At 36.6% G+C, this 17,845-nt stretch overlaps 1 protein-coding gene across 10 annotated transcripts in view; it reads right to left on the reverse strand.

The window, feature by feature from the left end:
* The window catches only part of EPS15L1 (epidermal growth factor receptor pathway substrate 15 like 1), a 42,701-nt gene that overhangs the window by 6,020 nt on the left and 18,836 nt on the right, over positions 1-17,845 (reverse strand). For 9 of the 10 annotated variants that reach the window (XM_068661361.1, XM_068661355.1, XM_068661360.1 and 6 more), the window contains 3 exons: positions 17,723-17,805; positions 16,191-16,323; positions 4,079-4,284 (listed from right to left, as the gene is read on the reverse strand). In XM_068661361.1, coding sequence (XP_068517462.1) covers positions 4,079-4,284; positions 16,191-16,323; positions 17,723-17,805 — 422 coding nt within the window. The remainder of the gene's footprint in view (positions 1-4,078; positions 4,285-16,190; positions 16,324-17,722; positions 17,806-17,845) is intronic. The other variant, XM_068661357.1, reaches the window with a different exon arrangement.

The following is a 17,845-nucleotide window of genomic DNA, read 5'->3' on the forward strand; positions in this document are numbered from 1 at the left end:
AGCGAAGCGCTTCTTGCAACTGTTTGTAAAATACAGGTTGAGTTTTTTCCAGTAAGAAATAATTAAGAGAACCCAATTTACTTCAGCAGAAAATACTAAGGAAATATAACACATTTTAACATTGGGCTTCCAAGCCTGTTTGAGCTTCCCAAAACACTTTAAGCACTATTAAACAAAACAATTCCAAAATTATGGTCTGGTATTACCGTCAAACTATGCATAAGTTTGTTTGGTCAAACCTTCTACATAAAGTACTATAAAATATTTAAATAATAACAATTTAAATCTAAAATACAATCTGTTAGTGTTTAATTTTAGCATCCACCAAAGAGGATGATGTTTGCAGAAGCGTTGGCAGAGGTGCACACAAATGTTTGCATTATATCCCACTTCTAAAATTTGCTTTGTTCTATCTTTTTTTTTTAAATGTTCTGGAAAATCTGTTTCTTTTTTTTTTTTCCCCTCTTTTTCTCTCCCAGGAGAGAGAACTACACAGAACGTATAGTTTTAATTTCAGCTGAATGTACACTGCAAAATTGCCCTCTGGACCTCAACATAGTAACTCTGAACACAGCAAAACAGGCCACAGCACCAGCTGGCACGGCTACTCCTTCCCAGACAAGCTCGAAATACTGAATTTTAAATGCAGCTTTAAGTAATAGACCTATATGCCTAGCTGCATATGCACTACATGAACGCCCCCACCTTTGCCTTTTCCATTCTGCATTGTATCTGTAATTCATATTTTAAATAAATGCATCTATTTGTATTTGTTTAAAACCAAGTCCAATTTGCATTTACTAAAGTTAAATCATGTTTCATCTGTATGCTTCTGTATGCTCACACTTCCTCATTTTATTTCTCACAATACCTGCAAAATCATGATAATTTGATGCAAAGCTACTTCTAAAGCTGCTTTTCTTCAAACAATACCTCTGCTTACAGCGCCACTAAAACTGCTCTGAGAACCTTTGCACTCAGTGTTATTGACATACAACAGAAGAACCACACATTTAATATCTTAAAATGAAGAAATCCTATCATTACTCCTTTAAATATTTCCAGGGAGCAGCTGAAAGGCAAGATTTAAGTGCTAACTAGAATTTCAAATAGAATTTTAAATAGATTTTTTTTTTCAAGATATAGTGAAGACAGGCTCAAATAGAAGCAGGACTTCTCCATGTATTCCAAGGATTCAAAAAGAATATCCTATAGCTAGGATCAAGAATAACAGTAATTATTTTCAGTGTTTTCAGAAATACAATAAGCTTTGGTCAAACATTCTGGGGTGCCTTTTTTTCTTTAATGTTGAGAGAATAGATTTACGTATATAGCTTGTTTCTTCAGATAAATCTTCCAAAGCTTATGACTGTCCAACTTAAGACTTGTGTACAATACATAACTTATTTTTGTAGATAGAAAGGGCTGAGTACCAAAAAAAAGTTGGAAACAAATCTGTATGTGCCTTATTGCAAAGAGTTGGCATGAAGTAAAATTTTCAGGAGCATAACTGACCATTAGATAGTGAAACAATTCATTCTGGCCATTGATTCTTGCACAGATGGCCTATAAAAAGGTCATGCAACTCAGTTACAAATCATTTAAAACAATAACATTTTTTTTTGGATATGTCTAGGTTTCAAGAAATCTATAAATATGTATCACTTATGTGTCATTTCATAAAAACATATCTTTTTTTCAAAAGTACACTCAGACCCAATGTATAAATGAGGAAAACAGCAGGTTCTGCAGCAAAACTAATGACATACAAAAAAAGCTATGCTGCCTTGTATTTGATAAATTACCAGCTTACGTTAAGAGAAAGAAATCAGCTTGGTTCTAAGCACTGTTTTTTCGAAATTTAAATGTTTTCTTTGCATTAATAGATTGTTTTTCTTGTTATTCTGTAAATTGAAGCTGGAAACTAGAAATACTTGAAACACGAGCTACCAAAATATTTTGGTTTGTTCCAAAGAGTCATATTCAATGCCAGTAAAGAAGTTAAGAATGCAATGAGAATCCACTTGAACTCTGGGTGCACGATTTGGCCAACATCTCAAAAAAAACAAAACAAAACATATTTTCTAGAGTGCTACTAAAAATTATTGAAGGTCCTCATGTTATTCATTTGCAACAGTAAAGAATTCCAATTAAAAGTCAAGTTAATCAATTATTCAAACCTACATTATTCTAAGAATCTGTTCTCAGGTTCCATTGACTCAAGCTGTATGTCAAAATAACTTCTGTAAGTAAAATTGCTTTTAATTTCGTTTATGAGCAAAATTTCCCAAAGCATAGGAGAAGACAAGCACATCTTTCCTGATTACGAGGCAACTAGTACACTTAAGACTTTATACAGAAGGATTAAGAATTATCAGGTGTAGCGGAATAATCATGTTATAGGCAAGCAAAAAAAAAAGAAACGCTGAAAAGAACCAGGAAACCCATCTCTTCTCAAATTGTTAACATTTTTTGTTGTTCTTACAGGAGTAGAAAGCAACTCACAAAATAAATTAATACTTAATTTTATTGGATGAAGTGCCACCTAACAATACTTAGAAGTGGCTGCTGCTCAAGATCTCTTTTCCTAATTTTTCCTCATCTTTTCAAGTTACTCTCACCTCCTGGAAACTTGATGGCACAGAGAATTAAACACTAGAGCACCCATTGGGACAGTGATCAGAGATTTTGGTTAATCATTTGATGCAATCCATCAGTGTGAGCCACTTTTTTAACTTAAGAAATGCAGTCTGTAAATAAGACAACAATAGCTGGGAAACAGTCATTCCACTCCATTCAAGGATGAAGCTAGGTGGTGTTCAAGAAATTTCAGATAAAGCAAGTTTTGCGTCTTATTTTTATTAAGAATGTCACCATTTTGTATACAATCACAGAATTTAACTGTGCACCAAATTCAACAGGCTAATACTAACTGTGGTAAAGCATACATAATATCTTCATCTTTGACATCTCCAGTATCATAGATAAATTAAAGCACTGAGGCCAGCTAGAAGTATGCATAGATGACCTCGACTAACAATATAAAATAGAAAAGTGATACACATTTACTAGTAACTAATAATCAGGGGAAAACATTTAAAAAATCAGCAACCTGAAAGGTTCAGCTTAAAGATCTCCACTTGCTGAACACTGAACTGCGTTCGTCAGAGTTGAGTGACAGATTAAGCTGGCAATTTCACTGCGTGGCAACGTGACAGAAAAAACACATGAAAGAAGGAAGAAGCCTGAAGCTGTGGATAGAACAGATTTCTACCTACGTGTGGAAACATAAGAACCACGCTACTACTATATTTACATTGATTTCCAATTCAATAACATACCTGCCAGCACTTAAAACAAAGCCAGGCTTTTAGAAACCTGGATATATTTAATGAACAAGTACTTGGCTTCGCCTTCTGATACTGTCTTTTGGAGTGCAAAATGGATGCTTCTGTATTGGTTCTACAAAACAATCGTTTTCTTTGTCTAACAAGGGCTTTTCTACAATACCAGTAACTGGAACAAAATTCAACAGCTAAATTTTCAATCTCTGTCTCGTTTACGTATCCTTAGCATCACATTCCATTGTATACAGCAAACATTGTGACAGGATTGTCAGAACTTTTTTCACAACAAACACAAATATTTTAGGGAATCTTTCCCTTTAAGGATTCACTTCTCAGGATATGGTGAAATCGCTATATAAATGTCTCCAACAATTATTTTTTGAATCTTTACATCATTGGCTCCCCAAAACCAGTTTACAGAATAGCCTCCATGCAACAAAAACAATACACAGATTCTGCTACAAAGAATTTGTGAGTAAAGGCACACTGTACTAAAATAATTTAAATGCAAATAAACCCTTCAAAATTTAGTATGAAACTTGAAACTCCTTTTTTATTGAAATAATACCTTTTTATTACAGAAATATTAATACAAAAACAATGAGGACAGCATGAAGGTACTAAGAGACAGAAGCCAGTGAACAGTAGGTTTGCAGTTAAAACAAAAACCCAATAGATTGCTGCAAGCAGAGCAGAAAGTGGTTTGCTCAGAGACAATGAACTTAACTTACAGAGCTGAAGTCTGCAAACCCCAAGGAAGAGTCTTTAGAAGTTTTACTTGAAGAGGAGGGAGCAAATGGATCTTTTCCACTAAATGGGTCCCCAAACCCCTTTTTACTCTGAAACGGGTCACTGCTGTCAGCCCCAAATGGCTGGAATGGATCATGGGGCTTGGGAAAATCTGAAGACCCAAGGTGGCTTACAGGAGTACTTTTACCTGGAAAGTTTAGGGAAAAAAAAAAAGGAGAAAAAAAGAGAAGTTACTTACCATGGACAATGCAAACCCCTTAAATAGGAAACGTGTGATGCAATTTAGCATCATCCATTTTTTTTCCTGGGGGTAGTTTAAAACTTAACCAAATACAATCCTATTCATTTCTCAATACAAATCATTTGAAATAATTGGTTTAACTGATTATATTTCTTACAAATACTCCATATTAATACAATCAAGGTTTTAAATTATAAAACCCAATGTAAAGACATTTGATCAGAAAAAATTTGACAAGCAGGACTTAAGTTCAATTTCCAGGATTAGAGACATTTCAGATTGTTTGGGATAATATAAAAGACAAAATATTTGGAAACATATTACTGAAGGTAAGTAATTAATCACGTTACATAGAACAAAATAGTTACTTAACTGTGACTTTACAGAATGCATGCTTTTTTTTTTTCCTGGAACTGGTTTATACTTGTACCACTATGTGCAACGGAAAATAGCGTGATGAAGAAATCACCTTGTTCTGGGGTGCTTGCTGTGCAACCCAGTTTCTGTAGGTGACTTCTTGTTCTTATACTCTACCCCAGTGACAGATGCAATCACAGGAGCTGTTGTGTATGCTCATGAATCATGGTTGTAAATTTTGGTTGTTGCAATTAGAACTTCAATGGTTACTTTTAAATTCCCCTTGAAAAAACTATTTTGTTAGGTCAAATAACTAAACAGAAAAATGTAATTCTTCCCCCCTTTTTTTCTTTTTTCTTTTTTTTTTAAAAAAAAGGTCAGTCACAATGATAATGTATACTTGACAAATGTTAAAGGAAAACCTGGAAACATTTTAAAAAGAAAATATATTTACAACTTCTCACATATCAACCTGAATTACATACCTTATTTACATTCATAAATCCATTTTTTAAAGCTTCCAATTTTCTGAATTATAATTTGATAGGAATCTTATAATTTACTCACATCATGGCACACATATCAGAGTATGTACTTGCCATGTTTAAGACATAGCCTGCTATCTTTTAAGAAAGTATTTCCAGTCAGTGACAGGTGCTCATAAACATTATAAGCTGCATACATCAAGCAGAAATTGCCTGAATCTATGGCAATTCTCGTTTGTCAAAGAGGAGAAATAAAAGATCAGCAGACTTGCACTAAATAAATAACCCATCCAGCAGCCTGCCTCCACCTGCCATTAAATCCCTCAGCCTCCCCTATCGCAGAGGCCACCCAAAGGCCCACCTTCCTGCGTTCAAGCCTGCAGGACGTACAGAATCAGAGAATGGCCTGGGTTGAAAAGGACCTTAAAGATCATCTAGTTTCAACCCCCCTGCTCTGAGAAGGGTTGCCAACTACCAGAGCAGGCTGCCCAGAGCCGCATCCAGCCTGCCCTTGAGTGCCTCCAGGGATGGGGCATCCACAACCTCTCTGGGCAACCTGTTCCAGTGCCTCACCGCCCTCTGAGTGAAAAACTTTCTCCTAATTTCTAACCTAAATCTCCCCTGTCTTAGTTTAAGACCATTTCCCCTTGTCCTGTCACTATCAACACATGTAACCAGGCGTTCTCCCTCCTGTTTATACGCTCCCTTCAAGTAGTGGAAGGCTGCAATGAGGTCTCCCCAGAGCCTGCTCTTCTCCAAGCTAAACAAGCCCAGTTCCCTCAACCTTCCTGCACAGGAGAGCTGCTCCAGCCCTCTGACCATCTTAGTGGCCCTTCTCTGCACCTGTTCCAAGAGCTCCACGTCCTTCTTGTGCTGCCCTCACCATCAGCAGGCTCCACACAGCGTTGGTGGCACCTCCTGAAGGACTGCGGGGGCTTTGCGGTCCTCAGCCTCGGTCAGGAGGAACCAGCAGACTCTTACCTCAGCAGCACTACCACCATCCCTGCTCTCCATTGAGAAGGCATTCTGTGGATATTTAATGCCTACGAATGAGCCAATGGGAAAAATGGGAAATGAGAGCAAGAGGGCCAAATTTCCTTTTCAATCTCAGGTATGACCGCATCAAATTGCTCAATATCCTGAGTTGGAAGGGACCCATGAGGCTCATCAATACCAATTTCTGACTCCACACAGGGCAAGCTAAATGTTTTACCGTTTAAGAATGTCATCCAGATGCTTCTTGAACACAACTGATCACAACTTGCTGATCAGTGACAAAATCTTAGAACGTTACAGGGAAAATTATTTCTTCCACTCAAGTTGGGCCTCAAATTGAATATGGCAACCACTTGTTGGCACTGTGCATCACAAAAAATGCAAAGCAAGTTTGGAAAGCCCTCAGGAGAACAAGCATACAGAAAGAGGTGTAGGAAACAAGACACGTGCAGCAGGAGACATAACTGGGTTTGTTTAGTCTTAAGAATGTTCAGGGGGAACCTGATCATAGTCTTGGCTGCAAATCGGACACCAAGAAAGACTAATAGATTTAGACATTATAAAGACGGATTTATATTAGACAATTGCTAAAATTTCTACAAAACTTAAGAATACTCAAGACTACTTAGGGAATTTGCTGCATTCCACACCATACCCAAGGGGTTCAAGAAACAGTATTTAGAAAGCAAGCTGGTTGTGCTGTCTTGAAGCTGGAGGATGGACGAGCTCTTAAATGGTCACTCCACTACTATTTTCCACGGGGAATTTTCCAACTATAATTTTCCAACTAATTTTCCATTATTTTCCAACTATATGTGGGGCTTCTAAAAGACAAGCAGATCACACCAAAGATTTTTCCTTCATGGAAGGAAGTGACCAAAACATACAGGAAATACCAGCGGCATTTGCTCTCCCCACAAGCCTGGACCATCCCTTCACCAGCGTTTCCATCTGCCTTTGCAGAGGCCATGTTTTGTTCACTGGAAACGTTTTACTGCATTGACATCCCGCTCATCTCCATCAGATCTCACCTTCTGACACACCTATGCAATGTAAGGAACAAACCTGGCAAAAGATGATCAACTCAGCATTTTTTTGAATGTAATTCTGCAGATATGGAGCAAATCATTTTTTAAATTACAGAGAGAATTAAAGCATCTGTATTTCTATTTTTAGGTCAAGGCAAAACAAGAGCCTACATTTTTTTTCTTGTTCCCCTACTGCCAGATATAGCAAGCAAATTCTCTCCACCCTGTATTGTTCCAAACCAGGTTTGATGGACAGAGGAAAGACCGGTCCATTTTAAGCTGCTCCTTTCAGAGGTTAAATCTTCTGTTGCTGAAACCACTTTGTGGAATTGGTGACTGTTAATACGAATGCAGGTTTTGCAACGTATTTGCTCAGCAAACCTGTTTTTTTCTAGGTGGCCTGTTTAATGTTTTTGCACAAAGTCCCTAGTGGTTTCAGAACATAAACAGAGAGCATTAGGGGTTTCTTGTGCTTCATCTTCAGGACAGATCAAAAAAGAACAACTTGGCTGTAGAGGAAATGTCACCGTGAATACTAGAGTTACTGCTAATAACATAGAAAATGTTCATTTTATGTTCTGAGTGCCATTTTCTTTACTTCTGTATGTTGAAGAATAGAAGAGGATTTTAATGCTGTTATTTTGAAGAAAAGCAGAAAGAGGGCAACCTTTATGAAACCTAGGTTACTTTTTGCAGAGAAATTTAAGGGCAGCGCCCACATGGAGAAGCCAATCCTAGCACTTGCAACAGACTCTGCAACGAGTCCTCTTTTGCTCCACTCCGTATCCTGCTTATAGCTTGTCCTATCCTGCCATACTCAGCAAACATGGTTTCGAAGGCCTGGCAGAAATTTGTTTGGTTTTAGATGCTCAAATTTACTTATTTATTGGCCACAAATTAGTAATAATGACACCAGAGTTCTCTTATGACACATCCTTGCTGGCTTACCCCAAGTGTGAATCTCCCAATGCAGTAAGTATGCATTTAAATAAAACTTTTGTATTTCTATGTTTAGCATGTCAAGGATGTGGGTGAAGTATTTCTATAACATAAAGGAAAAATTCAAAAATCATATTTAAAAAAATCACCAACTGAACTGAAGGACGTTTGTAAAATCCTAAGATGGCAAAATGTACTATCAGTAGTTACTGAGATGCCATTAATCTTATGTATACTGGTGACTAAAAATACTACATTTTATAACGATACTGCTTAACATTTTTGAGGTATGGTAATATGAAAGCAGAGGCAAACAGTTGTAACCCTTACTTATTTGATTTTTCTGCTAATAGTTTCAGGGAAAAAAAGTTTAGAAAAAAGCAAAACAGGTCCTATTCTGAAACCACAGCAGTTTCAGCAGTTACCCAAGTGGTGCACCCAAACCACACCGAGGACTCACTTCAGCAAAAAGAGATGATGAACAAAATGGTTTACCACAGCAAATGCTGTTAACTTATAGTGAACTCCACCCATGTGAAGGGTTTATCTAATTTCATACCCCACAGCAAACTTCAGGGTTGAGATCTATAGTTCAAGGCAAATATAATCTCCCTGGTAGGATGCAATTACAGAATTTGACAATTTGACTTATTGCATTACAAGATATTGCCAATGAAACAATGAAACCTTTAGAGTTTTAACTATATTCCATGTTTCAAGGATGATCCTAGCTTTTTGCCTAAAAAAGTACCTTTTGTATTGCAAGAAACAGCATGTTTTCATGTGTTTGAAGACTTGTATTATGCATGCTGACTGACAAACATGGCAGAGGTGAGATGATATGGCTTTAAACTTTCACTACACAGGTACTCCTTTCCAGGAAACGTTCTGAAGTGAAAAATATGCTGTAAGAAGTCAGAGTCATGTTATGTACGATAGGTACTGACAGTATGCGTGGAGTCCATACCTGCAATTACATCTGAGCAAGTAATGCCAAGGCTCCTCACACATCTTGTATCTGCCAGAGGAGGTGTTACTCTAGGAAATTTTGAAGACTGTGCAGTGTGTAAGGTACTTCCCAGCAGAACTCTCCCTTGGCACTTAACCAAATGTATCTATCATTCCTAACTTACTCAGCATGTTGTTTTTTTTTACCATGCTGTTAAACTATCCAGCTCTTCCACTGATGTGGAACAAAAGTTTCATAAACTGTGAGCTTTAGGAACTTACAGGAAAATATATATATTTTACCAGCTTTCAAAATGTTCTTGAAAGGCCATTAAATCAAAACCAATTTTCTACAGAAAACTCAAAGGTATTTGTCCTCAACAGGAGCTATTTTTGCACTGTATTTCAAACTCAACTGTTTGGCTATCAAGCTGTTTGCACAAAATGATAATATATATTTTTAGTAACAGAAAATAAGAATTTTTCCTATGCAAAAAAAAAATCAAAACAGATTTGCTTATTATTTCCAAAATTCTCCCCTTTTGCTAGCTAGTAACTCTGAACATCTTAGCTTAAGACAAATGTTGTTAAAATTACAGACTTCTGAAAAGGTGAGGTTAGCAGAGGAATCGTTGTATATTCAGATAACGAACTGTTCTGAAACAGACTCTGAACAACCTATTTCAACAATCGGTACTGAAATATCTTTGCTGCGAGAGATCAGCACAAACAACAGAATCAAAGCGTGAATGGAATTTTTAGTTTGTGGCTAGGGCAGGTGCTCCACCCATGAGTCATTTATCCTAAACAACAAGGGATGCCTGTACTCTAACACAACTGTCAGGTCTTCTAGAAGGTATGAAAAAAAAAAAAAAAAAGTTTTCCTGTCTGTCACAAACTTTTAGATTGAATTTTTCACAGTCAGCTGCAGATGGGGAAAAAATAAAGGTGAACAGGCACCATGCTACTCGTGAGTAACCTTGGGGACTCAAGAAGCTCTAAGGAAACAGGTGTGTGGTACCACTTAGAAATAAACAAAGCACTCCTGTGATCATGCAGCGAATAACAGAACTCTGTATTCCCCTTTCGACCAAAAGGTGATCCATATGACTTGAATATGCCCATGCAAAATTTAAAAAATGTTCAAATGCAAGGGAATTCTTTTAATCATTTTTTCTCTCATTAAACTGAATGCTCAACTGAGGGCTGTTAATAAGAAGTCAGTGGCCATGTAAACTGGCTGTACTTTTGCACTGCTTTATAGATGAAAACTAATTCTAAAATTATAAAAACAGTCAAACCATAAAATGCCTTAAATTTAGAGAAGTGACACACAGAAAAAAGAACTATATTTATCAGAAAGGACATAAAGGGGGAGGAAGCATCAAATACAAAGGCAGGCAGCAGCAGAACAGGGCTCTACAAACATTGTCATTCCGAGAGCTGCCTGCCCTGCCCCTCCGATTTGTGCAAGCAAAGCTGTGGCTGACAGCATGAAGGATCTGATCGTGCACAGCGCTGCGAGGCATCTACAATATTTCAGGGGTGCAAATAAAGTTCAACAGTTTGAGTCTAGCTCAACAGCTTCTAGTTTTCAGGGTAGTTCAATAAGATATTAAGATCTTAATAGATCTCTACTAGATCTTAAAGACCCCACCCCTTCTCATTTTTTTAAAGCCATCAGCAGATTTAGATCTCTTTATCTTCCAACTGGCAAGATGAAAAAAAAAAAAAAGTCACATAAGCCAAATCTGACTGATTGAGTCCTAAGTCAGTGGGGCCTTTACAGACTTAATTGCTGGCAACAGCAAAATACTTCTATCAGCTCTGCAATTTGTCATTTGGTAAAAATACTGAACTCTACCACCTTAGTTGGCTAAATTTATGATTAATAATATCATTATGTAATAATGTCTAGTCACTCAAATTAAACACTGGGCAAACCTTTGTGTTGGCACTCAGGTCTCTTGTGACTCCACACAAATGAGGCATCTCTGAAAGATGAATCATACTTACTAATTCAAGGAAGGCTAGTTAGCCCCCTATTCTGTCTTCTCAAGGTTTTTTGCAGTATTTTGACATTTCAAAAAACAGTGCTTGTCAAAAAAGCCATGTGAGAACGGAATCGAAGTCCTTAACTTGAAGATAGAGGTGTTAACCACTAACCTCTGAAATGCCAATTTATAAATTCAGTTTCCATAATACATCAAAGCTACCAAGAATAAATGGATTAAAAAAAAAAAAGACAAAGTTATTTGATGAACTGACTGTGTGCAGTCTGGAATAACAAATTCCCAATACTGCTTATTTTAATACTTGTATTTCAAATAGCAACTAAGTAAATCCACTAATTCCTTGGTTACACGGGATGAACTCAGTACTTAGTCCTCTGATTATCCAAATTATGATATTTTTCTATCTAAGTTTTTATTGGAAATACCAATACATAATTTTGTTAAGTACATTATCATTGAATAATTATTAATACAACACTCACCACTTCTATTAGTCATTAATATTCAATATATTTTAAATAAACTCTAAGATTTACAAAGAGTGAAAAAGCTGGAGTGGTAAAAACAACTGTTTTTATTAAATAATCACTACAAGAAGAAAACACGCTGAAACTACAATTTCTTCCTGCATTTTTTGGACTTTTATATTCTTTCAAGGTTAAAAAGGTCAAAACCACTATAAGCGAGCAATAAAAATTTAGAAGAGGTTGAAGGTTACACACTGGTTAGTGGTGAAGGTTCTTCCACTAATATCACTGGTTAACAGTACTGTTATAACCGCAATGTGGAATGCATGGTGCTGCATTTAAAGGAAGTGGGTAAGGGTGGGGCAAATGCAGTAGGTCCCACGATCAAAGCACTAGAGCATTGAATTTTACTTATAACCCAATCACTGACACCCACACAGCAGCTTCCTGTACTTTAAAAAAAAAAAAGAAAAAGAAAAAAAAATCTGTTTCTCTCTTTTTGTAATCAACAACTTTTACCTAGAAACTAGTTAGCGGTGAACTCTGACTGATTTCAATCTGCAGCTCACGGCAGAAAACATAATTGTTAATCTGTGAGAACCTGCATAGACCATTTTAACTGCCAGGTTTCAGTGTATCGTCTCTTTCTGACTATTTATTCTTAATTACACAACTGTTCTCTAAAACCCAAGAACTAGTATAAAAAAAAAAATACAAAATGACCAGAAGTTCTGTAGTGCTAAATAGCACACAGAACGCTTTAAATCAGAAAATATATTTATAAATCTACGCGACTTCAGTTGTTTGTTAGAACAGCTTGAGAAAATAATTTGCACTGGAATTTAGATCCCTGTCACACTTTGCTTAAGTACTTCAATATACACTATTATTTTTCTTAATATAAGTAGTAATCAACGTTGCCTTGTTTTCATTTAATAAGCCAGGGAGAAGACAAATCCAAAGCTCACGATGCAAAGCACAGACCTGCTTATATCTGGATAACCTTTTTGTGCTTTTTGAGCATTATTAAAAGTACAGCCTCAATAAATAGAGGAAAAACTTTCACGTCTCTCAGAAGAAACCTTCAAGTTGTCCAGTACCACCTGGTGAACATCAAATTAAGTCAGCCAAGTCCCAGGGGAGCTGCGCTGAACCTAATGTCCGTCAGGAACCTCATGGACTATGAATGCATTCCTGAAGAAAAAGAACATGCACATACTCCTTGGGGGATTTTTATTAGAACAGTCTGGTCAGAGTAGCTGAAGAGCTTTTTCTTAGCTGATCTTCCTCAGCCTAAAAAGAATCTTAAACCAGGTAGGGGACAAAGATACTGATTTTTCAAATCTTCACGCATAACAAAGGGGTGTTGGAGCTTTGACATACACCGTGCATCTAGGCTCGTTGCTTCTAAAATACTTCTTGTCATTCTTTGTTTTTACTTACTGATTCATTAACCTTCCTCCAACTCTCTTTAAAGACTGCACTTTAAATAGTTATGTGGAAAAAAAAAAATTAACCAGAAAAACAAACATATGGTGCTTTCTCTTGGATCAAACAAGGATCAGTTTAAGACGGAGAAACATCTGAAAGATCTTGAAGACTGGTTTGAAAAGAAGAGAATAAAAAAGGAGGAAAGTGATTTATGAAGAACAGAACAACTATAAGCCTGAGAGTTGGCCTAAGATACAACTTTTTTAACTTTAACAATCTCATGATTGTTATCCCGTCTCCTAACCTTAGTTTTTGAGAAGGGAAAGATACAGATCTCAAGGGTGTCTAATCCATGCCACACAGTAAGTGTTTGCCTATCCTTGCCAGATAATAACAACCACAGACAGCTGTGAACAGAAGTGCCTGCTAACACAGCCATCAGATCATTGCTGCTTGTCATCTTCCAAACTTCAAAAACAAAACACAAAACAAAACACCAGCGAGTACAAAAACAGAGAAAAAAAAAAAAAAAAAGAAAGAAAGAAAAGCAACGAATCTTTCAGTTTATAGGTCATGATTTATATGGTAAAAAAATGATTGCCCACTGCAACCCTGCTACAGGCAAAGCTGCCATAACTGAGAAATTCCCTTAAGTACAACATGAAAAGCATCTCCAGAGTCCGTATTTGAAAGCAGCTATCTGAACTGCACATTCCTTTTGCAGGTTTCTGCAGGTACACCTGAAGGCCGTTTGATCTGACCTTCACCAAAAGAGGCTATGCCTGCCTTGTTTCCCTGTCCCAGTGTTCAGTTCCAAAGGTTAGCTCTGCCTTTGCAAAGAAACCAGACCTGAGCTGCAACTCTTCATTCATCTGGAGAAAACATGGGATGTGTGGGCAAGGAGGGAAACCGTGGCACACTTTGGCCACATCCTGATTATCCAGCACACTCTGCAATACCTTGACAGCTGGATCAGACAATGCTTGTGTGTCACTTAAGTCCTAATGAACTCTGAATCTTGAAAAGCACTGAACTGTGAACTTTCCCTGATGGATTTTATTCGTTCCCCATATCAACTACTACTTTGGGAAATCAGGCAGCTTTAAAGCTCTGCAAAAATATTAACCAGTATTTTCTACTTGATTTTTGAGTGTTGAGGGCAAGTAAAGCTTTATGTGAAATCTCTATTGCACCTAAGAAAAAAACAAACAAGTCACACAATGAATTTTCAGTATTAAGATCTGACCCTTCAACAAGTTTTACAAAAACAAGTATGAACTGGGACCAGAAAGGCAACCTATAGATTTGTCTGTTAATAACTAACGTTTATCCATCTTTCAGCAAGATGTTTATCACATACTTTTTTTTTTTCTTAATTAAACAGACCAATGAGAAAGGTAAGAAACAACGGAAGTTTCTTTTCTGTTGTTTGTTTTCTGAACAGTGTTCCCATTTCTAACACATATTTGTATGCTTCTATCTCTTGTTTGAATCGCAGTATATTACTATAAAATTTCTCATGCTCTAAGTAACCACTGAAGATTGCTTTAGTGTGGAAGGAAGGGAGGAGTATAACTGCATAAGCACATGAGGCTCGTTTGCTTTTAAAAAAAACCTGCTTTGTTTCCTCCTCAGTCTATTTTATCATAACAACATTTGCTTTTGGTAGAGCAGCGGAACCTTAAAAATATTGTGTCTCCCAATGAAAGGAAGAAGTACACATTTAAACAAATTTTTGAAAAGACGGATTAAAGGCTGAGTGCACACAACTAAATTCAAAACAAATTATTAAAGCTAAATGTCCAAAATTCTTCAATATGCACAAAAGGGTTGAAAAGAGACAAATACTACAATGAAAAGTATGTAGGTGAGTCAATTCCATGGAATGTATTGCCCATTTTTGCTGCTAGTATAACACTATTTGCTAGGAATAATCATGTTTCGAACGAAAAATAGAAAGAAACCACATGAAAGAGATAATATAGGTGTATTTAGTACTTGACTCTTTCAACTCTATGGAGGCCCTTTAAACACTGAATTGTTTTATGCAGACATTTCCTAAAAAGAAAAAGATGGTCACTTACACACCTCCCTTGAAAACCAAAGAAAGAAAGAAAAAAAAGCATCATTTGTGATGGCAAGTAAGATTACCTTCAGCTTTTATACTTCTGCTTCTACTGACATGTGTCTTATCTGTTGACATTTGTTGACATCACATATTATATCTTTTTCAAACTACTAAATACCCTCCAGTACCTCTAAGTGGGAAATACTTACACAAAGCAAGCATGGAACAGACTGCTTCAAGAACTTTTCCATAATCCTAGAGCATTTTCTGGCAAATTTTCATCAATACTCACCTACACAGAACCTCATCATTCGACTTCAAGGTTTTAGTGTGCATCATAATCTTTTGAGGAATAAAGTCATAGTAATAGGAACAAATTAATGCTGCTGCAATGGTCTGCTTGTAACTCTGTTCTATTAAACAGTATTTTCCAAACCTGGGATCAATCTATGGGACACCCCTGTGACAGAACCGTTTCTTGTTATCCAAGGAGCTAGTTCTAGCACAGCTGGTTTGCAAAATCAGTCAGAACAACAATACCTGTTACAAACAGGATGAGAGCAGAGTGCATGTTTTTCTCCAAAACACAACTGCATAAAGGCAGACAATGTATGACTGTTAGACCAGTAGAAAGGTAGACAAAACCTTCCAAATTCTAGACGTTGACCCCCATGTTTGGTGTAAACTTATGTGCCTATTCAAATGAAGAAACCTGAACTTCTTTTTATTTTTTTTTCTCTTCTTCCCTTTTTTTTTTTTTTTGGAAGCCAACTAAATTTTCACTGCTAATATTAACTGAACTATATCACTGCTGTTAAAAGTAGACTTGAAACTAACAGTTCTAAAGTGGCTTCAGTTCTTCAAACAGTTTCACTGGTATCTGAATGTTTTGACAAATCAGCTCTAGGAGTGAAAACAACTTGAAGTTGAATCTCCAATCGGTTCCAGAGTTCCAGTCTTTTTTTTTTTTTCTTTTGACAATTCCTGACAATTTACTGATAATCTCGTACCTTCCTCCATGGTTGAAATATGAGATAGAAGACTGCCAACTTGTCCTTACTTCCAAGAATATACAGTAAATTGGGGGAGCTGGTTATTAAGAAAGAAAACCTCCTTACCACTGGGTGGCTTGGGCCGTGGAGGTACATTTTTCTTCGGTGGTAATGCTGGTGTGTCTGATTTGCTTTTGAAAGGGTCATCTGAGAATCCCATCCCTCCAAAAGAGGAGGTGAACGGGTCTGAAGCTACTGACTACAACAGAAAAAAAAACATAAAAGAAAAAAAGAGCGTAAGCACATTGCAGAAAATCTGGTGTATCAGAGGCTACAAGTTAACTCATGGAAAAACATTAACTTTAATTATGTAGGTCTGACCTCATTTTTTATGTCACTAGCATAAGATACAAACATCTACTGTCATAGGTACTAGGATTTCATTAACACTAAATGATATTTACACGCTTAATCACTTAAGTACTTCTAGAACTTTTACTCCTAGCAAAAAGCTGATAAGAAAAATAAAAGGAAGTAAAACTCTATTTTTATTAGTTGGCAATGAACAGTCATACTGCAGTGTGGCCTTCACTCTGTGATAAGCAGAGCCATGAAACAAAGTAGTAACTGGAAAAACATGGTAGCTTGCAGAACGGACACCCTTTTCCCAAGTTTTTCTTAAGTTACACATGCCTATTTGTTGTTGTTTTGTAAAAGTTCAGGGAAAATTCTAAAACTTTATCATTTTATATTCATCTGGCTTTTGCAAAGGACTCTACTAGTGATTTAAAAAGGCACAAAAAACTATGCTGTGCAGGAAAATTTATCATACCGAAATGAAAAAGAGGAGCTTTGTAGGGAAACCTAAGGCTCAGTCAGAGCTTCACTAAAGCTTCCAATTCAAGCCAAACACCAGAAAAGGTAAAGACTGCTGCCACCTAGTGGGGAGCTAAAAATCCCACAAAACAGTAAGAAAAGTTAGGAAAAAAATACAAAATGTTTAATTAGCCAAAAAGGTAATACATTTTCTAGCAAACATTTACTCTACAATGTTCAAGTGTTATTGTGGTACAAAATGTAAAAAGTTAGGCAACTGTAACTACAAGTCTGCCTCAAAAAAATATCAGCAGAATGACTATACAGACAAGAAGGTAAGACAGTTCTACTTAGAATACCTTTTATACCCTGTTTATAACAATAAACCAAGAAATAGCAATTCTGTGCAAAACTGTGAAACATAAGCACACAATATTTTCCACCCTCCCCTTGTTTCCTAAACTCAGGGAGAAGTTTAAGAACAAGTTAGAATATAATGAAAGATGCAGCATCCAAGCGAACCTCAGAACTTAGCAATATATTGCTTGGCCCAGACTTCCTTTATCTGGAACAACTACCTCTGCTTACAGGTTCTTTCTTTTGCTCCACTGGTATTTGAAAATGTATGTGTAAAACTGATTCCCTCCCCCCTTGAATCTACTGGTCTTGGTAAGACTTAACCATACCCGAGACAGATGAATAATGTTCTTCTAAGTACTTAGACTCATCAGAATAAAAGCAGAAGAAACATGTCAGCTCAAAAAACACAATCTTATCGCACCCTTCAAACAAAAAATACATTTTTTATTTTAAAGGACATTTGCTTTCCTTGTAACCTTTACCTTTGACATCTGACTGAAGTCTGCAAATCCTTCCCCACTACTGAAAGTGCCACTTCCAAATGGATCCAATGTACCAAACGGATCTGAAACGGATGCAGAAAAAAAAAATATTTAAAATAATAC

This window comes from Anas acuta, chromosome 26 (genome assembly GCF_963932015.1).
Source record: "Anas acuta chromosome 26, bAnaAcu1.1, whole genome shotgun sequence".
Lineage (NCBI taxonomy): Eukaryota > Metazoa > Chordata > Aves > Anseriformes > Anatidae > Anas > Anas acuta.